The sequence below is a fragment of the Canis lupus genome, chromosome 11, assembly GCF_011100685.1.
Source record: "Canis lupus familiaris isolate Mischka breed German Shepherd chromosome 11, alternate assembly UU_Cfam_GSD_1.0, whole genome shotgun sequence".
Classification (NCBI taxonomy): domain Eukaryota; kingdom Metazoa; phylum Chordata; class Mammalia; order Carnivora; family Canidae; genus Canis; species Canis lupus.
In genome coordinates, this window is record NC_049232.1 from 74238721 (window position 1) to 74266235 (window position 27515).

Consider the following 27515-nt stretch of genomic DNA (forward strand, 5'->3'; position numbering starts at 1 on the left):
GAATCCCACGTCGGGCTCCCGGTGCATGGAGCCTGCTTCTCCCGCTGCCTGTGTCTCTGCCTCTCTCTCTCTCTCTCTCTCTGTGACTATCATAAATAAATAAAAATTTAAAAAAAAAATTTAAAAAGCTGGCACTTGTATGAATAAACTCAGCATCTATAAAGCAATTAAATAAAATGCCCGGGCGAAACGAAGGCCTCTGTGAGAAGACTCACTGCAACCACGGCCTCACTGCTGTCAAATTGGGTGCAGGAAGCCACCACCCGGAGGTAACTTCGGTACCCAGTGAAAACTGAAATAGGACGTGCCATACAAGTTCCAGGTTTGTCATTTTCAAAAATACCTTTTCCACAAACAACTATAACGACTTTCCCTGTGAAAACTGCTGGATGTATCTGGAAGTGAGGTGGGAGTAGGGATGGTCATCAGATCAGTGACCTCAGGTATCTGTTCAGGTCAGAGGAAGAGGAGGAGGCATCCACCTTCATCACTGCCCATGTCTCCTGAGGCTCCTGCAAAACAGACTCCAGCTGCAGTTCTGGTTCCATTTCTTAGAAGACCAAGCGGAGCTCACGCACACAACTTAGCATGAGATGGACTGGGGACGGAGAAGACAGTATTCTTGCCTATTCCCCTAGGAGCCCCCTACACCTGTCCTGAAAACTGACCACCAATCCCCTAGAGTATTAACTTCATGGCATTCAGAGGTCCCCCATCAGGCTTGGTGCTCCTGTGGATTCTGGACAGCTGGGTCCCCACCAGGGTTGGCTTCCTCCTCAGCTCTGCCAGCAAGCCCTCTGCCCACCTGCGAAGTGGGTATGCTTTATATTCACACCAGCGAGAATGAGTCACTCATACTCCCAGGCAGAGGCTACAACTGGGTTTCAGTTTGTGTGTTCATCTTCAACTACTTTTCTGTTGTGTGCAGATGAAATATGCCCCCTCATTTCCTGTAAATAGCTGAAGTGTCCTGGGGCTAGCTCCCTCTAGTCTCTCCCTAATGTTTATGACAATTAATGTTCAAATATCCCCATTGCCGATCTCAGAAATACATAACTTCACAAGAATGAGAGGGTGGAGGATACAAACTGGCAGCTCATAGACCAACTTTGCTTAGCTCACTGTATTTTAAACTATCCTCAATTAGCTGTCAACATTTTAAAAATCAGGAGATTTCAAGCAAAAATCTGATTTCCACTTCCTCCTGAAAAAATCCTAAGACGTGCCACCACTGGGCTCACCTCTACCTAACACTTAGAGCTGAGTAACTGCCCCATTAGATAGGCCTTTCATGATTCAGCACAACCCTGCCCAACACGCTTCAATCATTTATGTCATGTGCATGGCTGCCTTGGGCATCTGAGCTTGTGAACCCTAATCTAGGGCAATTCCTCCATTTTAATATGGAGAAAATGAGGGTCCAGGGATAGAAAGTTAATCTGCCTGAAGCCACACATCAGGCTAGAGGCAAAGGAGCAAGAAAAATCAAGTTCAGGTGTCTCTCTTTGTAAGACCGCCCTTTCTGCCTAAAGAACCATGATTCCCCTTAGCATTTCATCCACTCGCTAACATTTTTCTAGGTGGAATCTGTTATATTTTCTACATTCCCCCTTTATCTATCCTTTTCATGTATCTGGTTTGCTTATAGATACTAACTTTGTACCAATGATTTCATTTCAATATTTTCTTCAACTCAAAAGAAATAATGAATTGGGACAAAATTGAATTATCAACTTTTGCCCACCTGTCAGCAGACGCAGGACCCAAAGTTTAGAAAACACTTAGCTTAACACCTGACTATACAGACAGGGAAAAAGGGGCCCAGGGAAGTGATAAACCGAGGCTGCAGGGACCCTGGGTAACAGAGCTGGTCCTCAATCTTCAGGCTCCGTGCTCTTTCTACTACATCACATCCCCCTTGTGCACTCACCCCGGCAGCAGGGACCGAGGCCCAGCTCGCTCCGTGCAGAAACAAAAACTACAGAAATCCCTTATATCTCAGACATGGCCAACCTTGACTCTGCCAAGTACTAGGGTTTAGACTGTGTTGTGAACAATCAATTTATAGAACTTGCTTTGTCCTGGAAGACAGACCTTCTTTAGAACTGGTATTTGGTGGAGAGTTTATGAATGTCACGGGACTCAGTGGTCTTTGTAACACTGACTGTTATAAAAGCTAAGCCCCATGTGAGAGAAGTTGCTGGAACATCATAGCACCTTTGCTTCAACTTCAAAAGAAAAAAAGGCGATGGTAAAAGCTTTAATAATAGACTGATGTGTTTTTATATATAGGCAACCAATTAGCAGGTTAATGAACCATTTAACTTTCTTTACTGAAAACCAATATTCAAGAAAGATGAACCCTCAATGCACCCTCTTATACTGACCAACGTAACTAAGTACAAATGAAGTCAATGGTGTACCCCGTTAGCATGCTGTGCTGTGTGTCAAGAAAACAAGCCCTCCCCCGCCCCGAGCCCTGGCCCCCTGGCAAACACAGATAAATGATTGTGCACTGCGCGACGATACCGTTAGGTGAGAGCTTTGGTTCATGCAGTCGGCTGCCAGAGGTCGCACTGAAACCCCGCAGCCCCGGCACCCACAGTCGGCGGCGGCCAGCGCGTGGCGTCAGCCGTGCTCCTTCCACAACACCAGATGAATACTGTGGTCGGGCATGCTGGTGGCGAAGACCAGGCCCGTGTCATTGTGCCCATCCAGTCCATTGAGCCAGGACGCTTCGCCCGCCAGGAAGCTCGAGCCTCTCTTTGATTTCCGGTACTCTGGCAGGGGCCAGCGGCTAATCAGGCTCTCGGTCCGCAAGTCCATGATGTACAGGTAGCGGTTGTCAAACAGCAGGGCAAAGATATCTCCAAAGCCAAGCAAGGCCAAGTTTGCTATCTCAGGAGTCTTGATGACCCTACAAAGACGAGAGTTTCGAAACATGAACCAGAAGGCCGCCTTACTTCTGATTCCACTACCGCAATCTTTTCTGGAGACATATAAAAACCAATACAAAATCCAAGACAATGAAAGTTTTCAATAAAATGAAACAGACAAAAAGCTGTACTTCCTTAAGGGGAGGGGAAGGAACCCTTCACATTGACATGGTAACACAGGCACGTAAGGAGAAAGGCAGCATATGATGGACATTTATGAAAGCACAAAATGCCTACCCGGGCTGAAAAGGATCTTATAGATTATCTCATGTAATATCTCATTTCCAAAATATGAAAACAAAAGCCTTGCTGGGATACATACTTTGGCTAAGGATTCACGACTGGTCAGTTACCTGTAAGAACTGGGATGCAATCACTTTACTACTAGGTAAAAAGATGGATTCATCAAATCCTAAAATGCTGGTCTAGGGGAGCCTCCTCAAGCCCAGAATGAAGACTAGAAACCAAGTGATTTACATGCTATTCTATTCAGCAGGTAGCAAACTCTAAAAACAGTAGAGGCTGAAGGATGAGAAATAACCAGAAAATAACCCAGAAACAATAATAAATGTGTCAGAAGTTGTGAGAGAAAACTGGGGGCGTGGGAGGATAGCCTTCACCTTCCCCAAAGGCTGATGACAAAAGCACAGAATGGGAGAGATCCAGCCAAACAGCATAGATAAAAAACAAAAACAAAAAAACACAGTCTGTTGTCTGCACACTTAATGAGGCAAGAACAGTTGATGTCCTCTTTGGAGGCACTAGGAAAAGAGCTACAAGAGAAGGATAAACCAATTCTGCTCCGTGACAGTATGTCTGAGCCCTGTGAGAGGTCAATAAACCCACATTTCAACAAGGACACTACCAATTAGTGTGTGTCCAAGAGGTCAACCAGGAAGGGCAGGGCCTGGTAACCAGGACAAATAAGGAACAGGTAAAGGAGATCAGCTGGGGGCGGGGAATCCGAGGTGAAAGAGTTACAGCAAGCCAGATTCCACCTGACAGTGGAAGGCAGAGGATTTAGTCCTGAAGACCTGTTCCACACTCAACCCGTCCTTAACTGAACTTGCTGGCCAAACCTGTTTCTCTTCCTTGTTTCCTGGCTTGCTCTTTCACCCAACTGCTCACCGTTAGGAAACATGGCAACCATCCAACTCTCCTCCTTAATCAAGCCGCAGATTCAATCACCACAATCTATTGATTTTACCTCTTGAATTTTCTCCTACTTTTTTTTTACTATTATCCAAATTGCCACGGCTCTGATCCAAGATAGTATCTTCAGCCTGCACTGGTCTCCCCCCACCTACTCTTGGCCCCTTTCAATCAGCTAATCTCACCCCCATGTCTAATCCTATTACCACCTCATTTAACTTTAAACCCTCTGAGGGCTCTCTACTGCACTTCACATCTCCAGCACTGGGACCCTTCAGTCTCCGGGCCTTTGAACGGACTGGTCTCTCAGCCTCCACTGCTCCTTACTGCACACCCACTGCTGGCATTTAGTTAATGCAGATACTCCTCCTTCAGGGCTTAGCCCACACCTCTTCTTCAAGGAAGCTTTTCCTTACTCCTCAACTGCTAGGTGGGGTCTCCAAATGCTCCACAGTGTGGCCTTTAACCCACCCATGAAAACAACTGTAGGCAATTAGCTATTTAACGTCAGTCTTGCCTCTTGCTGGTTAGTAACTTCCACCAGTGTGGTATTTCTGCAGGTTACCAGCATAGATCCCAGTGCCTAAAACACAGGTATGCCCCATAACTACCTGCTCACAAATACAGCAGTGGAGCAATGAACATGGGAAAATAAGAACTCCTACAAAGCACATCCAAAGGAAACTGGGAAAACAACAAGAAAGTCCGGTAAGTCCCATATCACCAATGCAAGCAGGAAATAACCAGAAACTTAGATAACTGGGTGGCTGGAAATAGGACTAAAGCCTGGTGAAGATGAGTCGACTCCAAAGACTGAAGCACAAATATGTTTTGGAGGAGAATACAAGTCTTGACAGGCTGGCCTGGCCGCCTCTTTAACTTTGATTACTTTAAAACTGTAAACAGACATCCCTGCTGTGCAGTCTGGGCCCTTGAACCTAAATAACCTTGCCTGCTTGCTGTACGAAGATAACTCAGCTCAAGAGATTGCATCATACCTTAGATTTATTGAGCAACATGCTACCATCTGTGCTTTGCTTCTTTTTAGTTAGCTTCAAAGCATAAGTAGCCCTATCTGATCTTAGCAACAGAGCCCAAAGGAGTTGCATTAGGATTTCAAAAGAGGCTTTTGTGCTGCGGGAGGTGGGGAGGAGGAAAGATAAAACAGCCCCCTTTCCAAGAGAAATCTGAACCTAACACTTCCTAGCAGAAAACAATCATGTAGATTTACTGCTCAAAGCTAGTGTATCCGAATCCCAAAAATTAACACAACTTTCATCTGGACTTCTGGACTCCCTATACACACACTCAGGGTGAGAAAAATACATGAGAAAGGTAGATGCAGCATCACATTAAAACTTTTGGAAACTCAAAGTATTAAAAAGATGATGATACCTCTATTCCACCTTACTTCTGCATCCCTCCCATCCAAGTCTTAATTAAAAACAGAAACAATACTAAATTGTAAAAGGTCTGATTTTCCCATGTGACTACTTGGAATTTTTACAAAGTATCAAGTTCTTTCAAAAGTTCCTTCTCTCTGGTTTGCTGGTACCTTAAGCATAGGCCTGCTGGATGATGCCAGGATGGATGGATGGATGGATGGACGGACTAGGGTGAGCTACGGGATGCTGGGTGAGGCCCATACCTGCTCTTGGCTTCAGTTTCTCCATCTATAAAATGAAAAGCTTAGTCTAATGTTTTCTGGGATCTATTCCAGTCCTTTTTTCTCAAAGCATAATTATCAATCATTTCTAGAAATGATTCTGACAATTTTGAAACCTAACTGGTTAGAATTGTAGGTCTGATTACAGGAAGACATAAAAGGGAAGACATATTACTGTATGACCAGAGAGACAGGGCCCACCCAAGTCCTGCTGGCTAGTATGACAGGTGCTCTTCAAGCTGACCTCTAACAGTCATGCATAAAAACAATGGCAAGAACGTTCAATTTTCTGTACTACTCCAAGCCAGCATTTCCTGTCCTGAACCATGCCGCAGAACACTAATCCTGTGAGCTGTTAATAGGTGTTCCTCCAAAAAAAAAAAAAAAAAAAAAAAAAAAAGGCTTTCTGTATAAGGAGTGTGAGGTACAGAGAGTTAAACAAATTCAAACAGGCTTCTTTATGTAGGGCTTCTGAGAGCTGTTAGTAATAAGATCTGCCGGGTCCTGTGCTTGAACCTCATTACAGGTACTTCATTTGATCTTCACTTTCCAGGTCAGGAAACTAAGGCACAGAAAAGCTAAGAAACCTACATAAAATCATCCAACTCATAGGAGGTGGCGCTGGATTTTAAAACCAAGGATTATCACCAAAGTAAGTTCCAACCTTTTTTTTTTTTTTTTTAAAGATTTATTTATTTATGTGAGAGAGAGAGAGAGAGAGAGAGAGAGGCAGAGACACAGGAGGGAGAAGCAGGCTCCATGCCGGGAGCCTGACGTGGGACTCGATCCCGGGACTCCAGGATCACACCCTGGGCCAAAAGCAGGCGCTAAACCGCTGAGCCACCCAGGGATCCCCAGTTCTATCTTTTTTTTTTTTTTTTTTAAGACAGAAAGAGAGCAAGAGAGTGTGCGTGCCTAGGGCAGTGTGTAGGGGTGGTGTGGAGAGGCAGAGGCAAAGGGAGAGAGGAAATCCCAAACAGGCCCCACGCACAAGGCGGAGCCCAACACAGGACTCAATCTCACAACTCTGAGATCATGACTTGAGCCAAAATCAAGAGTTGGATGCTGAACCAACTGAGCCACCCAAGTACCCCACCAAAGTAAGTTCTCTTAGTCAACCATATAGCCCTGGCTTCCATCAGCCTCCAACATGCTTACAGATACCATCAGTCTCCAAGAAGGTCTAAGGTATGCAATGAATCACAAAATTATTTGTCCATGGACCTCTTATTTTCTTTAGAGAAACCCTGCAAGTTGTATTTTTTTTCTAAACACCTCTTTCTACTAGTCAATAGAAAGCCACTTGATCTCTCAATGCAGAATTTTACTACCAGGAAGCAGAACTCAAAATATCAGAACTAGACATATAGATGGCCAATGGACATATGAAAAGATGTACATCATCACTCATCGTCAGGGAAATGCAAATCAAAACTGATGAGAGGCCCCTGGGTGGCTAAGTTGGTTAAGCATCTGCCTTCGGCTCAGGTCAGATCTTGGGGTCCTGCAATCAAGCCCTGCACAGGGCTCCCCACTCAGCAGGGAGTCTGCTTCTCCCTTGTCCCTCTCTCTGCTCATGCTCTCTCTCTCAAATAAATAAATAAAATCTAAAACAAACACCACACCATGAGATACCACCTCACACCTGTCAAAATGACTAAAATCAAAATGTAAGAAATAACAAGTGTTGGCATGGACATGGAGAAAAAGGAACCCTCTTGCACCGTCAGTGGGAATGCAAACTGGTGCAGCCGCTGTAGAAAACAGTATGGAGATTCCTCAAAAAGTTAAAATGAGAACTACTCTATAATCCAGTAACTGCACTACTGGGTATTTACCAAAAGAATACAAAACACTAATTTAAAGGGATATACACACCAATGCTACTGCAGCATTATTAACAATAGCCACGATATGGAAGCAGCCTGAGTGTTCATTAATAGATGAATGGACAAAGATGTGGGGGGGGAGTGTGTGTGTACATACATATATATGGAATATATATGGAATATTAATCAGCCATAAAAAAAAATCTTGCCGTTCGTAACAACACGGATGGAGTTAGAGTATAATGCTAGGTGAAATAAGTCAGAGATATGTGATTTCACTCATGTGGAATTTAAGAAACAAATGAACAAAGGGGGAAAAAAAAAAAACAAGAGAAAGAGAGACAAACTAAGAAACAGACTCCTAAGTCTGAAAGATCTCTTCATCCAAGCTCCTCATTTCCCTAAAAAGCATGTTTAATTATTTTTTTCGGGAGGGGGCAGCAAAGTTTATTGAGATAGTAAAAAGCTCCCAAAGAGGTAGGGGACCAAAGGGGGTTGCCCAGCATGTTTACTTCTGAAAGAGGAAGTGACACAGTAAGGGGAAGGATTAGAACTCAGATCTTCTATGCTGTAGTATAAACCTCTAATAATTGCTTCTCAAATATTTTTGTGTGTGATTTTCAGCTTTTAACTGTTTATAATTGATGTAGTAAATATTTCCTAGATATAACCTACTGACTCGTTTATCCAAATATTTAGTCTTGCTTTTACTACTAAACTGCAATAAAGAAATAAAAGGGAACAAACTGTGAAAGGCGAAGGCTCAAGGAAACATTACCTGAGAATATCATAACTGGCAAAGTCCCACTGGTAGAGACCCAGTGCCGAACTACAGACGATGTACTTGCCATCAAAATGAAGCCTTGGCTGCAGGCAGATACTCCTATCCTCAGAGACTGACAATGTCTTTAAACACTTGCAGTTGATTTCTCTCCCAATTGGCCAAATCTACAGATAAAAGAAAATCAGAGATGATGACAAATCTTATCACCATAGAAAAGCTAGTCCTTAAACAATGTGGCTTATGTTTGTCAGAGCCAGATATAAAGTGAAGTAAATCAGAAAGACCACAGGTTTTATAGTTGACAGGCATGGGTTCAAGCTCTAATGCTACATGATCTCGGGTAAAATATGTAACCTCTCTGAACCTCAGTTCCCACAATGAAGATGGCTACATGGAATGGTTTAAAAAATGCAATCAGAAAGTATATGAGTGCTCTGTAAAGTTTTTGCAAATTGGTTTATTATACAAGTAAATATTTATGTTTTCATAGGGTTTTTTTTAATTTTTTTTTTATTTATTTATGATAGTCACACAGAGAGAGAGAGGCAGAGACACAGGCAGAGGGAGAAGCAGGCTCCATGCACCGGGAGCCTGACGTGGGATTTGATCCCGGGTCCCCAGGATCGCGCCCTGGGGCAAAGGCAGGCGCCAAACTGCTGCGCCACCCAGGGATCCCCTGTTTTCATAGTTTAGATCTAAGAACTAAAGAGGGTATGAGGGGATCTCTGGGTGGCTCAGCGGTTTGGCACCTGCCTTCGGCCCAGGGTGTGATCCTGGGGTCCCGGGATCAAGTCCCACATCGGGCTCCCGGTGTGAAGCCTGCTTCTCCCTCTGCTGGTGTCTCTGTTTCTCTCTCTATATATATATCTCTCATGAATAGATAAATAAAACCTAGATAGATAGATAGATAGATAGATAGATAGATAGATAGATAGGGTATGAGATACAGGTCTTAAGATACATTTTTATGGATCTTTCATTTACAAATCAGAGCTAGAAACTGACTCGTATGTAGAAATAATGAACAATTCTCTTCCCAAGAAGTTTAAGATGGCTTATACTATGGACATTCTTGCTTCCCTTGAAATATTCCCTGTGTAGCACCATTTTAATTTTCCTGTATTTGCCAGTTTTTCTCTGATGAGGCAAAGTAATGGAGAAGAAAACCTCACCTTGATCTCATATTTGTCTGCACTTAAGAGTATGTAGTCTCCAGGGCTGTGCAAAAGGGACTTGACTTTACACTTTTGCAAAACCACCTAGAAATATAAGCAATCCATGTTAAAATCCATGTTATAGAAAGATCCTTTTGAAACTATTTCTAGGGCACCTGGGGGGCTCAGTGGTGGGGCATCTGTCTTTGGCTCAGGTCATGACCCCAGGGTCCTGGGATCGAGTCCTGCATCGGGTTGCCTACAGGAAGTCTGCTTCTCCCTTTGCCTGTGTCTCTGCCTCTCTGTCTCTCATAAATAAATGAATCAAGCATTAAAAAAAAAAAAAAAAAAAAAAAAAACTATTTCTATATTGCTTTTTTAAATTAAAATATGAATAAGAGCCTGAAGTGAGATGGTATCCTAGAAGAGTTAAGCTGTAACTCTATGACCACATTAGCCTCTAGGTAGTACAACCAGAGTCTCTATATTGTCAGCAGGATCTGTCTCATGTTGGTAGCATTTAATTTCCACTTTTGTTTGAAAACAAACATTAGGAATGATTTTAAAAACTGTAAAACATGACTTTATAGAAAATGTGAGGGACAGGAAAGAAAACAGCCCGTAGACCCAGACGCAGATAACAACGATCTGCTTTCCTGAGCATGTTCATTATAAAGGGAAAAACACTGGACTTGGGACAAGAATCTGCCAAATATTGACTCTGCAACCTTATGATGATGATGTAATAAATAAAAGCACTTGGGATAGTCTATAAACATTTAGGGACTAGTTATTTTTGTAGTAAAGTCTGCACAAAGTGAGAGGGAGGCCAGGCTCACTTCTTCATTAGTCTGGGTTGCAGATTCAACTGAAACTGACAGACCTACTACACGTAGGTACGCCGCTGGCTCCTGTCCCATCATCTCATTCAGAATTCACAGGAACGTTTAACAGATGCAACTCAGGCCCTGAAGAGAGGACTCGTCTAAGACATCACAGTCGGTGTCCTGGCCACAAGTCCAATGTTTTTAACACGTCAGATTTTCTTATGTAACTTTTCCATTTAAATATCCAAATGTGACCCCTACAGAGCTGTGGTAAAACATACCTAACATAAAATGCACTATTCAACCCTTTCAAGCGTACAGTTCAGTGTTCTTATTCTTCTCACAAACTGCTGTCCTTGTAGGTCTGCCTATTCCAGAAAAGCATATTCACCTACCTGACCTAAAGCCCAGTGGGTGGCTCTGATTCCCCCTCCTTTGTTTCCCAGGAGTCGGTAACTTCAGCTGGCTTTCCCTTAAAGAGATATCCTTCAGGCATGCTCTGCTCTTTCCTCACTGCTACCTGGGTCCAAGCCACAGGTATCTTTTGCTTAGATTACTGCAAAAGCCTACCTGGCCTCCCTAGGTCCATTTGTGCCCAGCTCCAATCCATTTTCAGTCGTTTTTTAAAAATATAAATCACACAGCTCCTTGCTCAGAACACTCAACTGCTTCCCACTACACATACGACCCCCAAAATCCTTAACACGGCCAAGGAAGGGCTACATATGGCCACCTGCCTCACACTGCCAACCACAGCACAGCTCCACTGGCCTCGAGGCCATCAAATGTCCTAGCATCTCTCCTGCCCTAGGGCCTGGGCACATACTGCGCACTCTGAAACACTCCACTACTCTTTACCCAGCTAGCTCCAATTTCTTCTTCCTGTTCTGTCTCTTCAAGCAGCTCTCCCTGAAGGGATCAGACACCGTCTAGACTTTCTCACAGAACACTGCACTTTGCCTTCAGAGCACCTACCACCGTTTGTACTTGTACATTTACTTGTGAAATTACTGTTTAATATCTATTTCTCCCACAGAGCTAACATCTGGGTCAAGCCTGGGTCTGTTTTGCTCACGGCTGTATCTTCCATCCCGCACGCACAGAGAGGAAAAGGGTTTCTGCCGGACACTCCCATAAGTACTATCACATTCAGGTCTCAGAGCCACTTTTTGTTGAAAAATGACAAAACACCATAATATTCTTTTACAGATCCCATACGTTTTCCTTTGTCTCATTTCTTGCAATTATCATTTTTTTCCAGATAAAAATTGCTTTCCTGATTAAAAAAAGAAATATGCTTATTCTAAAGGGGAAAAAGCACCTATAATTTCATAAGTAATAACCAACTTTACCATTTTGGTACATAAACACATTTATTCAGAAACTGCTATTATACTCCACAATGCAGTTTTTTGTCTATGACTTCCTTTATTTGCTCCCTCTACGCACCGAATATATTGTGGGCATCTTTCCACATCCATAAGTCATTCATTGTTAACTATTTACCAAGTGTCTTTTATTTGGCTGGTCACTGTTGCAGGCCAACAGGCACTGTGGGTACACCTGTTGCATCTTATGGCTCCCCTACTACTTACAAGGGAGCACCTAGCATCGTCCACCCCACCCCCAGTTCCTTCACCCCTACAAAGCCTGATTGATGTCAAGATTTCTTCTGGAGGTCTTCCTACCTTGGTGACCCATTCCGTGTGCCCGGTGAGTGTGTTCAGGCACGTCCCAGCAGATAAAGCCCATACTTTCACAGTGAAGTCTGCAGAGCCACTCACCAAGATATCCAGTTCATCATTGTAGTCAACGCTAAACACTAGTATATACAACATACACAAAGTTAAAACATGCTCCTGTGAGGGTCTTGTATAATAGTGTTCAATCACGTGCATTCTCCCTAACTGACCAACTGTATAATTTCTCAAAGGTACTCTAAGAGTGGTGCTACTCAGCTAAAAATTTTATGATAAAAAATATATATCCATTTCAAAATTCTTGTTATTATTATAACTTATCATTCTAAGTATGGAACATCCCTGGAATAATATAATCTCTTGTACTTGTGCTAGCTTCAAAGTGAGAGGTAAAACTAGTGCTGGAGATCATGGCATTTCCACTCAGGCCTGCTTGCCTGACACTACACAAAACTAATCCAGCTCATGCAGGGAAAACATAACATGGGTGGCCCTACTCAGATTTGCACTGTTTTATCACAATGAGACAAAATGTCAAGAATACTACCCATAGTCAAGAAAAGCCAAGGTAAGAGAAAAACAGAACTCACACAAGTATCTCAAAGGTCAGACTAAGCAGTTCTCTCCAACTATCTGAATGTCTTCACGGGTGTACCTCTAGCACTTAACAGTACCTGAGCACAGCAAGTGCTCAAACATTTGTTTTTAAATGTTGCCAAACTCTAAAGGAACACTGGGGACCCAGGGATGAAGACATTGGGCTTTTCCTTAAGGAACTCAGTCTAAGTGAAGGGAGAAGGAGGGGTCCAAAAAAATTAAATGTTTACCTCTTGCTAAGGAAACACCAAGGAGAATGACTAACTCTGCCCAGGGGTATCAGGGAGGACTTCAGGGAAGATGCGATATTGGAGATGGGCCCTGAAGGATGAGTAGAGTTTATCAAGAAAAGAAAGAGCATATTGCAGGTAGAGGGAACAGCAAAGGCACGGAATTAGGAAAAGCCATAGCAATGTCCAGGGAACAGCAGGAGGAAAACTTTTTAGAGCAGAGCTCTTGAAGTTGGTCAGGTATAAAATCACCTAGAAGTCCATGTACATCTTGACATGGAACAGCACACTCAATATGTAAGTACCATGCTAAATCATATACTTTCCAATATTAATGTCTATAACAAATAAGTGGTAACAAATATACTGAGGAAAAATGTGTAAGATGACAAACAAAATGGGGGAAAAATGGTTTTCAGCAGTAAAACATCTAGGTTCACTTCACAGTATTACTGAGCACCAGACACAATACAAGGTACTCAGGACCTAAGGGTGAACAAGACAGGCAGGATCCCTGTCCTCCTGGCATGCATACAGCCAGTGTAGTTACCACATTTATTTGTACGATGAGTGTTATGACAAAATACAGGTTATCGGGAAACTTATAGTAGCGGGGAATCCAAGATGGCTCATAAAACGTGATGCTTAAGATCACAGACTGTGACCCTCTGGGGCTGAGGCAGTGAGTAAATAGGGAAAAGGAAGAAGGGACCTGCTGCACAAGAGGCTCAATGTGATTTCTGTACAAGGCACCAAAATACAATGCAGCAGAGGTAGCAGCTCAGGTCACAAGGCTATATTCAAATATTCTGCATAGCAGAAAATTATTAGGAAATATTCAAGTATCTGTTCCCTTTATTTTATCTCTAGGCACTGGTTTAATCAATTGTCAACCAAGCTCCAATTCAATGTAATATGTGTAGATCACACAATCTGAGCACTCCTGTCACTCCAAAGGATTTTCAGCCCTGATTCTACAAATAAAGTAGACTGCGTTTACAAGTGAAGGACTTGCTGAATTTGGAGGTATGGAATCTGACAAAAGCAAAATGGACTGACTCTTCAACAGGGCATAAATGAAACAGGTAAGGAGAACTGCCCCCTCCCAGCATAAGGGTGTACAGAAGAGTTTTGAAATGCTCCAAGGGAAAGTGAAATTCAGGAAAAAATTCCAAATAGGAGTACCTTAAATAAAGGGATGAACTGCTGTGACTAAGAAAAAAGAGGGAGGGCAGCCCAGGTGGCTCAGCGGTTTAGCGCCGCCTTCGGCCCAGGGCGTGATCCTGGGGACCTGGGATGGAGTCCCTCATCAGGCTCCCTGCATGGAGCCTGCCTCTCCCTCTGCCTGTGTCTCTGCCTCTCTCTCTCTGTGTGTCTCTCAAGAATAAGTAAATAAAATCTTTATTAAAAAAAAAAAAGAAAAAAGAGGGAAAGGCAGGTTAAGTTAAAAAACAAGAATACAAAAAAGGAGTCACATTCTTGGCTCCTGGTTTTAAAGAATGCGATTAAAATAAATGCAGAAACCCTTGAAAAAGGGCAACCCACCCGCCCCTGTGTGCCCCCGGAAGTGCTGGGTCCTGGCTCCGGAACTCCATTCCCAGCAGGCCACAGTGTTGTCAAAGGAGCCTGTCACAAGCTTCTGCTCATCAAATTTCACTGCTGCACAAGTGTGGGTCTGGATGCCATACACGCACTGCCCTGTGCTCACATCCCACAGTTTTGCAGACAAGTCATCTGACCCTTCAAGAGAAAAACAGGGAGGTTAGTAAGAAAACAAACACTAAAGAAGGAAAGTCAATCCCTGAACCATGGTATTCTTCAAGGAGAACTTCATGGTCCCCTCTTATAGCATTCCCATTTCATAGCTGAGAAAAACAAAGCATGGAGAGGGTAACACAACCTATTCAGGGTCACCAAATGGTGTTAACAGCACGGGGACTGAATGCAACCTTTCTGGTTTAGTCCTTTTCCCTCACCTTCGCAGGCCACACAAGAGTACTAGACTAAAGCATCCCTTGGTGCTTCCACTTGTAAAATTTCATAATCTTTGATTATCATGAGCTTTCTGATTTGAGCTTGAAATGATGGGTATTACCTTTGATTGCACATGTACATTTATCTGCCTATCCATGACCCACCAACCTTGAGCAAATAAAGAATGCTGAATAGTAAAACTGTCTGCTGGAATGTATTCTACACTAAGGTAAGTCAAAGATAAGCCTCAGGTCTTGGATTAACTTCTTCAAAGGCTAATTGCTAATTCCTTGAGCCATTCCGAAATGTGTAAAGGAACCTCTAAGAAAACCATGGATAAATTACTCCCAGATATTGACAACAACTCAACAATGAGCTTGTAAAGCCGCTTAAGATTCTGCAGAAAGGGATCCATGGGTGGCGCAGTGGTTTAGCGCCTGCCTTTGGCCCAGGGCGCGATCCTGGAGATCCGGGATCGAATCCCACGTCGGGCTCCCAGTGCATGGAGCCTGCTTCTCCCTCTGCCTGTGTCTCTGCCTCTCTCTCTGTGTGTGTGACTATCATAAATTTAAAAAAAAAAAAAAAAAAAAAAAAGATTCTGCAGAAAAAAGTGGGTTTTATTTCTGTGTCTGACAAAAATATTATACCGATTGTGCTGATAAGTCAGGATTAGCTTTAATCATGTTTAAAAATCTAAAGATTAAATCAGTCATGCAACTTACCTTTATAATAAAGTATAATAAGAATTGATAGAGATGTATAGAGAATACAAAAAATAAGTCACTATGACAAAGACACAGTATGCAGGAAAGCACCAAATGACCAGTTTGGGAAAAGATGAAATGACTATATGAAGCCGGCCACAATTCTACCTTTAAGAGCTGGTGAAAAGCCACTGTTTCAGACAAATAACTACCACTTATGAAAAGGGCAGAAAATGAATTTCAACCCGGACCAACACTAGAACACACAAATGAAGACTATGTTTGTTGTCACTCTATTTAGAGACTCAGTTTCTTCTTGATAAAACAAGGGACGGGACTTGGTTGGTGATTCTCAATGGTCATATGAGACATCAGAATCATCTGGGGAATGGCACTGGGCTGGCTTGGTAAAGCATGTGACTCTTGATCGTGGGGTTGTGAGTTCAAGCCCTATGTTAGGTTTAGAGATTATTTAAAAATAAAACTTTGGAAACAGCTCTGCCCAATAGAAACATAATACAAACTACAGAAGTAACTACATATATAACTGAAAATCGAAAATATAATTTACTATTTACTTTAAAAAGTAAAAAAAATTATTCTAATCTCATTAGCTCAATATATCAAAAATATTATAATTTCAACATGTCATTAATATAAAAAATTATTAATGAATTATTTTATATTCTAAATATTTATATTCTAAATATTGAGTATTTCCCATTTCACATCTCAGTTTGGACTAGTCACATCTCAAAGAGTTCAAAAGCCTTATGTTGCCTATGGCTACTATACTGGATGGTATGTCTAGATAATCTGAACTACACACTTAAAAGTAATTATTTAGGTGTTCTAGGAAGTGGCACAATTGGCTCTTCAATCTTGTGTGTACTTTACCACAATTTGATAAAAAACAAAATAAAGGGAAATGATCCTAATTAAAGTGGTTTACATAGGAAAATATTGTTAAAAATAGTAAAAAAATAAATAAAAAATTTTCAGTTTTACACCCTAAAGAAACATCAGAAAACAATTAGGTTGATTTCAGTTCCATTCTATAGTGGTGCTAGTCTACTCTTCACTGCCAGCCTCCAGGGGCCATTAGTCTCCCACTCCTGTTTAGCTTTATTTCAACTTTCCCCGTGGACTCCCGTTTGCTGCGCTGACTAGCAGCACGTCATTAATGATGCAGCCCAGAGATGAAAGGGGACTAAATAAATGTAGACTATTTTTCACTATATGAAAGAAAAAACAAGACCTCTCAATTCAGGAAAGAGGATGAAAACAATACTTGATACAAGTATTGACAAGGATGGGTATATAACAAAAAGGTAAGCAGAAAATAGAGTTATAACTTAAATGAAGTAAAGTATAGAATCAAGCGAAGTTTAAATAATTTAACTGGTAGAATCAGATCTCAGGTCTCAGCTGCCTCTCGCAGGCATCTGACTCTGACGACCAAATGAACAAACATTTGCCGCTCCCTCTTTGATACAGGCAATTTTCAATGTCCTTCTTGAAAGTCTTCGTCATCATTCTGCGTCTTTACCTCTTACCCTCTAAGTACGCTCTTCAAGTACCCATCCTAAGCTCTATTCTTCTTCCTTTCCATCTCCTTGTAAAACTTCACTGTTCCAGCCATAGCTATGGTGTGACTAACCCCTTAACCTTTTGCTCTAGCTCTGTGCTACTCCCCAAAGCTCTGATGTTACACTTCCAGACACCTGTGCTAATCTCCACTCATATCCAACTGCATTAAGTTCATCCCAAATTGAACTCCCTCTACCCTATAAAATTCATTCCTTCATTTCCTATTCTTGTTGCTAGTACCACTAACTTCTCAGTTGTATATATAGCTAGAAATCTCAGTCATTTTTGAAATCGATCCTTTCCTTGCCACATACTCAATCCATTGCCAAATCCTGTCAATTCCATTTCAATAGCTCCTCTTCCATTTAACTGCTCCTTTAAAAAAATCTCTGCCCTTGCTGTCCTAAATCTTGATCTATTTACTTTTACCTAAACTGTAACAGCTTAATACTTTTAGAAACTCTGGATTTGTGTATGTCAGAGGGTCTCAAATAGAATTAGTATCATCTCCTAAAGGAACACTTTAGAAATTTGTAGGGGTGATTTCAATTGTCACAATAATTTGGGGACAAGAGGGCATTACTAGCCTCTACTGGGCAAGGCTAGAAACACCAGACATCCTGCAATGCTCGGGGTAGTGCACAGAAAGAATGGGCTCGTATCCTGCACGGCCTCTTAAAGATTCTGCTCTATATCCCCAGTGAAGAGCTTATGCTTAGCTGTCTGAGCCTCGGGCCTATTTTACAAAGCATGGAGTTTATTCTAAATTTCCTGAGTGTGAGTACCAGGTAGATTGAGGGAAAATGTACTTTGCTCTGTTGGGGACTCTGCTAAGAGTTTTTCACCACTTGAGGTTCCATCACTGATGGTACATCATCTGGCATTTGTGTCTGATGTGTTCGTGACAACAGTACACACACAGGTGCCAACATCTGATTACACTTCTGTCTTCTGGCTCCGCTGTGCTTGAGTACATGTTCAATGCGTAGTATTTTAAGTTACTATCTTTTTATTTCTCCTCTGATCAGAGTTTAGGTATTATATTGATTTTATGAAATATTTGTATATGCAGGTAAGTTATTTCTATGAATTTTACTTCACAGTAAGAGAACATTGTAAAATATGTAATAAAAAGAGGACCTGAGTTTGACAGAAATAAGAAACACTGGTCTACTTGGAACCTGATCCTAGCCCTTTTGCTGCCCTTTCATCGTTTTTTGTTTTGTTTTGTTTTACGGTACAGTTTTCTCTATTAAGGCTCAGTTAATCATCGTTTTTTTCTTACTGCTTACAGAAAACTGTCCAAACTCACACTCCCAATATGTAAGGTTTTTATAATACGCCTCAAGCCAATTCTTCAGCTTATATTCTAAGAATTTCTTGGGACACCTGGGTGGCTCTGGTTGAGCATCTGCCTTCGGCTCAGGGTGTGATCCTGCATCAGGCTCCCCATGGGGAGCCTGCTTCTCCCTCTGCCTGTATCTCTGCCTCCCTCTGTATCTATCATGAATAAATAAATAAAATCTTAAAAAAAAAAAAAAAAAGAAGAAGAAGAAGATTCTAAGACTCTCTTCTAATAGGGTCTCTACTTATATCCTGAGTTCAGCTAAAATGAATTTTCTTTACTTTCCTATGTGCTCCACGCTTAGCCCTTTCCACACCTTTGCTAATGATGACCTTCCTACTGGAAAGTGCTTATTCTCATCTCTCTAAAATCTACCCATTCTCCAAGATTCAAACATAAACACTGCTCAATTTTTGCTAACGGAGGCACCTCTTTTATAGATATTATTTTCTTACTCAACTATAAGCCAAGGTCACAATGATACCTTGCAGACTGAATATGACCCAACCACAATATTTTAAAAATGCAAAAAATACTTAAAAATCAGCACACTAAAAAAATAAAAATAAAAAATCAGAATATTGCACAAAAATCTAGATTTGGGACTTCTCTTAACATAAGATCTGACCACTCTGAGCTTAAATCCCACATGACAATAATTCACTACAGTGGAGCAGCAGCTATACTCTCCAGAAGGGCAGGTGTTCTGGGCAAGTGTTGACTACATGGAGACTTTTACTGAATCAGGCTACCTTCCTGATACCAATGTGTACATTCTCTGAGCAGAGAACTGTTCTATTTATCCGTGTATGCACTCACATTGTCTTTCACAGAAGTCATTTTATAAACACCTACTGAATGGCACAGAGCAGAACAAGTTCTTCTCTTACCATGTCAGAATTAAGAAAGGATAACTACCTAATTCACTATACTATGTTAATTTTTAGCATCAGGCATCAATCTTTTTGGTAATATTTTATTGCTTGTTCAAGGGCCTAAAGATGTCACTGTAAGCTTATTGCCAAATTCAGAATTTCATAATTCAACCACAGAGAAAACACAAGCTCTTCAGTAAGAGCAAGAAACAAATACATGAATACTTTTGTAGCAAACACTTCTCTCATTGGTTACAGTCACAGGGATGCTGCTACTAGGAAAATTAAACTAATGCTTTGGATTATTTTCAGTAGATAGAGCATAGTTTTCAATATGCAAACCTGATGAATTTAATCAGAATAAAACATACAAAATATAGACCCACCTAGAGAATAACCTTAAAATGCAGACTTGGGTTCACAGTTATTGCAGATATTAACTTTCCACGCAGTTAAAGAATTCAGTGTATGTGTCCCATTCACTTCTATTCCAAGTAACTGAAGTTGTACTGCATTTCAAAAGTCAAGTTTAGGGGGAATCCCTGGGTGGCTCGGCGGTTTAGAGCCTGCCTTCGGCCCAGGGCGTGACTCCGGGGTCCCGGGATCGACCACATTGGGCTCCCTGAGTGGAGCCTGCTTCTCCCTCTGTCTACATCTCTGCCTCTCTCTCTGTGTGAGTGTCTCATGAATAAATAAATAAAATCTTAAAAAAAAAAAAAAAAAAAAACTAAGTTTAATGAGAATTTTTTTTAAAAAAGCTCAATGTGGTTCTGAAAATAAGTCAACTGCCAGTATTTACCTAAGTGCAAATGAGCACAAATCTCAAAGGTAATACTATATCTTAGTCTTTAAAAATTACCTGCCATTGATCCTAAGACAAAAAGGACACAGAAAAGCCATCGCCCCAACTGGGAAAGTACATTAAACTATAAAAGAATGATGATGCTGTTCCAATAATCTGGCCTATAGGACAGGGACTAATGTAAGCATAGAGTAACTTTAGGATGACAAACAAAACCACAAAATGGCTTAAATTTAATGTTTATTTCATAAAATTGGCAAAGTGTCTGGTATTTCAGAGACTATATGACAACATGAGAAAAAATATATATCCTTGAGAAATCATTCTTCTCAAAAATATTAAAATTGAGTCTGTCAGAGCTCTGAAGGAGAAGCAGGTTATTTAAAACTTGCTGTGGCCACAGCACCAATTCAATCTCTCTGAAAAGGACAGTAAGAGGTGCTTTAAAATCATTCATATTTCTGGATTTGTGATTCTACTTTGAGGCTTCTAAGTAAATAATTTAGGAGAAAAAATGCAAACCAAAATATTCATCAAAACAGAAAAAATCTGAATATGCATTAATATTGAATTGAGTAAATAATGATGATATATTTATACAAAGGAATAATGTACGCTATTAAAAAAGGCAACTATGTATTTTAGGTAATACTCAAACGTTTATTAGAAATTTTCTTGGGGGCACCTGGTGGCGCGGCTGGTTAAGCATCTGACTCTTGGTTTTTGGCTTAGGTTGTGGTCTCAGGGTTGTGAGATCAAACCCTGTGTCGGGCTCCACACTCAGCATAAAGTCCGCTTCAGATTCTCCTTCTCCCTTAACCCCTCTCGCTTGTGCTTCCCCTCTCTCATAAATAAATATTAAAAAAAAAAAAAATTATCTTGAAGAAAGAACACCAAGTATCCCTAAATATTATACAGAGTGAAAGTGAATAGGCATTGGGATCATTGATTAGAACTGCCTGGAACCATTGTAGATGTTGCCTAAGAATTACTTACAATGCCTTTCAAAATGTATTGCCTAAAATGTGCACTGATTAAATGCAGAAACATGTACCTATTATAATTAGAAGATACGATTATTATGTTTGTTATATAGCTACTTAATTGCTTAGGGTTAAGATATGTCTTTGTTTCTATCCCCAAAGTCTACTAATTCCTCTTACTTAGAACCACAGGAATTTACAGCAAGAGAGAAATACTTCTCTTCCCATATTTTATAGACAAGGAAACAAACACAGAAAGGTTAAGTAATTTTTCCAAGATGATCTAACTACTTGCTAGGTCTAGACACCAATTTTTCCACTGGTTTTTCTCAAAAAACACTACTGATAGAAAAAAATTTTAACCAACATGAAGAACTGTACATTGAGGGGAAAAACACTGAAAAAAATAGTCACAGCTTTCTGATTTACATCACATTTAGAAGAATGCCTGGAGCTTTCTTCTCATAAAGTTTTATAAAAATGATTTGTTTTCTAGAGGGAAAGAGAATAAAGAGAGGTAAAACCACCCAGGAATGGGCGGGGGGGGGGGGGGGGGTGGAATGCCCCTATAGATATCTCATATAATTAATACTCCTCAAGCCTAAGGAGTGGTTTGTCCTATTTCTAAGGTTATACCCTATGAAATGCAAACCAACAGAACAGCTCCAGGGTCTCTTACCTGTACAGAGAAGTCCATCTTTATAGTAAAGTGCATACACTCTGGCACTGTGTCCAATTAATGATGAGGTCTCAAAGGCTTCATGGTCCTCCAGTTGCTTCATTCTCAAAATAGCCTTCAAATAAACCTTCTTCCAGTGCAAAGCGTCCTGAACAGAATCATCTATCTGCCAGCCCAAATTTTTACACGCAGTCTGCCACACCTCTGTACAGGCACTTATCACCTTATTCCACTGTTTAGAGACGAGGCAGCAAGTGAGTAAAGTCTGAGGATCGAGCCATTTTAACAAATAAAAACTGAGCTCCAGGGGAAGGAGTTTGAGGAAGTCCCGCTTGAGGAGAGTCTCCAGGTTATTGGAGAGATGCCTGAGCTGGACTGCCCCACTCAGACTAATCAGGTGATCCAGAGTTTCATTTTTCTGCAAGTCCGTCAGAGAAAGAAATGTAACAGAAATGTTATCAAGCCATGTCTCAAAGTCCTTTCTCTCCATAAGGTTATGGAAAAATTTACCTGTGGCACATCAAAATATTGTATTAGTTCTGCTCAAAAAGACTGTTCAAGCAAGACTGCTAACAAATGAAAATTAGTGTAAAAAACTTAGCATTACAACTTTACAGTTAATACACTGCATTTGAAAATCTTCCATGCACACAAAGGAATATACATTTGAGAAAACATACTTTAATAAATCATGACCTCTGAAACAAGCCAGTGAGACTTATGTAGGTGTATGCGACTTGCTCCTTTTGAAGTCTAGCACATGCTAACATGCATCTTCACAGTAAAAGAGTCACAAAATATCCATTCATTATAAAATACTTTATTACACATAATATACTTCTCCCCACCCCACCCCATCAAAACCATCATAACACTATTTCCTTAATACATTCTATTTAGGTACTAAAAATCACAAAAATAAGCACCAGCAGGGAACAACCAGAAGGCAAGTCTCCTGAGCAGTTAACTGGAAAAATTAGTTATCATGCCAGGCACAGCCTGACCTGTTACCAAAATCACAAAACCGGCTACTGGCTTTTCAAAAGATGTTCAGGCAAAAACGGTTTGGGGAAGAAAAATAACCAGATGTAATAAGTTATATGGCTCAGGTATTCTGGTTCTTCTACTTCTTTTATGGCACTGCCTGTTAGAACATGAATCACCAAACTCCTTACGTGGCCTTACATAGTTTTTATAAGCTACATGTGAGCTGGTGACAACTCTTAGCCATGTGCCATAGAGAGCAATAAGGGCCAAGGAAGCCTGCGCAAATAAGTCAATTTAGTAATCCTGATGCTTCCAAAAAAACCAGGTAGCATCATCTGCACTTTTGCAGAGGAGGATGTTAAAAGAGCAGGTAAGTGATTTGCCTCTAGTCAACAGAGCGATTAAAGTAGCACCCGAAGGGCCTCGAGGTCAGGAGGTCAGTGCTCTCACCATTAGTACTCTTCCAACGCGCTTCAAGCTGTCTCTCTAACAGCCATAACCAGGAGAATCACAGCCTGGGCATAAAAATCTGAAGGCATGGTGACTACCTGATTATACCATCTTCTCCTTTAGGAGAATGACAAATTGCTCCTGGACCAAATGGAACAACAACAAAAAAACCTTACAAATATACAGCATTACATACTGGGTCAAGGTGTCAACCCACCTTTAACAAGAGGGACTAATGAAAACAAAACAAAACAAAGCAAAACCCCAAATCAGTAAAAAACATCTTTCCCAAGGTTGGTTATATGTTGAAAGATGTTTGTGCTAGATGATCAGTACATGGGGGATTTTTTATTCTCTTTATTATCATATGTTTAAATATTTCCATAATTAAAAAAAAAACCTTTTCCTTCTAACCACTTAATTTCCAACAGACTATCATACTTATTAAAAAAAAAAAAATCCAACTTAATGTGGAAAAGGAAAATAAATTCCTTCTCATATATGTCACCTAGACCAGGTCTACAACAAAAGCCAGATCTCATTTTCCAACTTTGTTCATGTAAGATCAGTTAAAATCATTTTCATTAACTTCCCAATATCAAATTTGGCAGGAATGTCATCAGATATAAAACAGTAAAAGCAACCAAATCTTCCAATTATATCATCTGATAGTTTTGGTTTTGGAACAGCGAATGGACTTTAAAATAATCCTCTGGAATCCTCAGGGCTTGGGCTAGGCAGCATTTATTAGTTTAAGGATTTACACGGCAGCCAAAAAATAATCAGTTCACCAAAAGTTTTATCAACAACATGAGCTAACAAGCCTCCTCCTTCTGAATCCAAGTGACACTCTATCTGTAACAGTTCTGGAAATTTTTTACTTTAAAAAAAGCACGCACAGCAAAAGGCAAAGCAATCCTTTTCTGTGGACATTCACAAAATGTCTCAATGGCTAATTAATTAATACTGGCCAATTAAAAACACAGACCCAAACATCTACCCAAGAGTCAATGCTTTTTGCATTGAAAAAGCATGGAGGAGGGGAGCCCTCCTCTCTCACAACCTGCACACACCCAAGTACCCACACATCCATCACAGAATGCTCTGAAGGCTAAATTACTATGACTAGATGACTATAAGGAACTTTCTTAGGGTCACAGGTCTAAAGCGACCCCTTTCAGCGAGCCTCTAGGAACGTGGTGTTCTGGCAGCCCACAGGGGAAAACTTCAGGAAGCGGGATTTCAGTCTCACAGGAGCTTTCCAATGGTGTGAGAGCTGCGTCCAGAACGGTGGGAGATTCCCAGTGCTGGGGAAGTCGAGGGCAGGGGCAGAAGTGAGGTAAATGGAGGTGCTCGCAGTCGGTCAAATCTTTTAACTGGTTCAGCCACTTTCTGTGGGATCGTGGGCGTCTCTGACCAACTTTCTTTTTTTTTCTTTTTGGCTAAGATTTTTAATTTATTTATTCATGAGCGACAGAGAGAGAGACACAGGGAGAGGCAGGCTCCACGCAGGGAGCCCGACTGGGACTCGATCCCGGGACCCGGGGCCGCCCTGGGCCTCCCCCGCTGAGCCCCCGCTGAGCCCCCGCTGAGCCCCGGGCGGGCGTCCCGCGACCAGCTTCTGAACGTCAGTTCCGTCTGTGAAGTGGAGGCTACCCCTCGCTTCGGGAGTCGTGAAAATCAGCGACACACCGAGGCCATCCCCAACGCGGCCCCGCCGTCTAAGGTAACTCGAGCGGTCCCTGGGTCCGCCTCGTCGCTAGGCGGCCTGCAGGAGCTGGGGGTGGCCCTGCGGCTGCGGCAGACGGGACCACCGACATCCCTTTCAATCCTGCGATCCTTACCCTAAAGCTTCCCTTAAAACGGCTTAAAACACGTGGAAGAAAAACTCAGGGGCCCAAACTTACTGGGGTTTAATCTCACGAGTGAGGGCAGGAGGCCGTGGGGCCCGAACGTCCCCCGAGGCGCACCCGGGCCTCCTGCCTCCTGCCGCCCCCCCCTTCCAGCTTCAACCTTAAACCCGCCCCTCTGCCCGGGACCCGCCTCCGCGAGGCTCCGAGGGGCGCGGTGAGGGGAAGACCCCCTCGCGGGGAGAGGCGTGGGCCCTGCGGGCTCGCGGTCCGGCCCCACACCGGCTCCCGCGTCCCTGGGCAGCTCGCCCGCTCCCAGGGGCTCCAGGGCCTGCAGCGCCGCCCACAGACGCGACCTCACCCGGCGGCCAGGCCCTGCCGCCTCGGCCGGGAGCGCGGGAGCCTGCGGCGGGAGGCGGAGCGAGCGCCCCGGGACCCGCAGGCGCGGCCGCGGCCCCGAAGCAGGACCGCCCCCCCCCCCCCCCCGGCTCGTCGGACGCGGGCGCCGGGAGGGAAGGTCGCGCGCGCGTGTCCCTCGGCTCCGCCGGCCCGGCCCGGCCCGGCCCGGGTGCACAGGGGCGCCGGGCGTGGCCGCGGGCTGCTGCGGGCGGGAGCCCCTCGGGTCGGCGCCGGGACGCGCGGGCGCCTGTGTCTCCCGCGCACTGGCGAGGCGGCGGCGGCGGCGGCCCCGGTGCGCCCGAGGCACGGGAGCGCCCTGCTCGTTCTCGGGCCGCCCGCAGCCCCCCGCGCGGCCCTGCAGCTCGTCGGGTAGGAGCCCGCCCGCCGCCCGCCCCCCGCCCCCCGCCCCGGGCCCCGCGCACATCGCGGGCCGCGCAGCACTGACCTGAGCGAGCGCCCCGGGGCCCGGGACCTCGCGCCGGGCTCACAGCGACGACGCGCGCTCGGGCCGCCGGAGCCTCGCAGCGGCCGGGTCCGCTCCGCAGCCATGGCGCCTGCAGGGAGAGACAGACAACGGCCGGCGGCGCGGCGGGTCAGCGGCGGCGCGGGCGCCCGACAGCCCTCCGCGGCCCGGCCCGGCCCCGCCTCGCACACGGACCTGGACCTGCGGCCGCCGCTCGGGTCTGCAGCCTCACGGGGGAGCGGCTTCCGGCGCCGCCTGCGTCATCTCCGCGCGTCCCTCCGCCCGGGCGCCCCGCGGACGCGGCCGCACTTCCGGCTCGGGGCGGAGCATGCGCAGTGCGGCGGGGGCCGGCGGCGGCGCGGTCCGCCTGCTCCGCCCGACCTGCCCGCGGAGGGGACCCGGGGACGTGGGTGTCCCCGCTGCGCCCCCGTCATCGCCGGATGCCGTTCGGGGCCGCGGTCGCGGGGGGGGGGGGGGGGGCGGGCGCGCACACGCCTCCGCGCGGGGGGGCGGGGGGGGCGGGGGGGGGGGGCGGGGGCGGCCTCTCCCGCCCTCGGGCTGCGTCCCCCTGCGCGCGGGAGCCTCGGTACCTGCCCCGTGACCCGGCTGGGCCTGTGCGTGCGGGCACCGGCCTCGGCCCGCCCTCCCCTCCCTTCCATCCTCCCTCCCTCCCTCCCTCCGTCCTCCCTTCCTTCCTTCCTTCTTCCTTTCCTCCCTCCCTCCCTCCCCTTCCATCCTCCCTCCCTCCCCATCCTTCCTCCCTCCCTCCCCATCCTTCCTCCCTCCCTCCCTTCCTTCCTTCCTTCCTTCCCTCCCTCCTTCCTTCCGACACAGAGAGGCAGAGACCCAGGCAGAGGGAGAGGCAGGCTCCGTGCAGGAAGCCTGAGTGGCCTCAATCCCGAGCCCCAGGTCAAGCCCTGAGCCCCAGAGGCCTCCTAATCACTTTCTCTACATCCCTACATCCTACATCCCTGCAGCCCTACGCAGTTGCTAGTATTATTAGCTTCATTTGTAGAGATGGGGACACTGAGGCCAAAAGAGGTTTAAGGGGACGTCTGGGGGCTCAGCAGTGTCTGCCTTCGGCTCAGGGCGTGACCCCAGGGTCTCAGGATCCAGTCCCACGTCGGGCTCCTTGCAGGGAGCCTGCTTCTCCCGCTGCCTGTGTCTCTGCCTCTGTCTCTGTCTCGCGAACAAATAAATAAAATCTTTAGGAAAAAAAAAGGTTTAAGCATCTTGCCTAAAGTCCTAGTCACTGGCTGTCATAGCATTTCAACTGAAGCCCCTTCAGAGCATAAATTCTCTTTGTCTCTCTACAAAGGCTCACGAACCCCATTCATACACGTATCTCCCACCAGCACCGTCCGGTAGGACTTTGAGCAGTGACATTCTCTGTTTTGTCTATTGGTGTTGTCTAAGAAGGCAGCCAGCAGCCTTGGTGACTATTGAACACTTTGCAGATGCCTACTATGACCGAGGAAATACAATTTTCATGAATTTAAATTTAAATTGCCACATGTGGCTAATGGCTACCCTATTGAG

The 27515-nt window shown here is 44.0% G+C and overlaps 1 protein-coding gene across 1 annotated transcript; it reads right to left on the minus strand.

The window, feature by feature from the left end:
* Positions 1-2242: 2242 nt before the first annotated feature.
* Positions 2243-26067, minus strand: FBXW2 (F-box and WD repeat domain containing 2). The gene is made up of 7 exons (XM_038553248.1): positions 25959-26067; positions 21828-22337; positions 14421-14615; positions 12037-12170; positions 9540-9626; positions 8362-8531; positions 2243-2917 (listed from the first exon to the last, which is right to left on the minus strand). Exons 2-7 carry the CDS (start codon positions 22315-22317, stop codon positions 2629-2631), a joined length of 1365 nt encoding a protein of 454 aa, XP_038409176.1. The 5' UTR covers positions 22318-22337; positions 25959-26067; the 3' UTR covers positions 2243-2628.
* Positions 26068-27515: the final 1448 nt, after the last annotated feature.

Bases quoted from the DNA above. Each gene is read 5' to 3' on its own strand.
- FBXW2 (XM_038553248.1), bottom strand. From the start codon at position 22,317: ATGGAGAGAAAGGACTTTGAGACATGGCTTGATAACATTTCTGTTACA. The intron at 9,627-12,036 runs GTAGGAAGACCT...TTATATTTCTAG, and splicing joins ACACGGAATGGGTCACCAAG to GTGGTTTTGCAAAAGTGTAA. The intron at 2,918-8,361 runs GTAATGTTTCCT...TCGTCTTTGTAG, and splicing joins GCCAGTTATGATATTCTCAG to GGTCATCAAGACTCCTGAGA.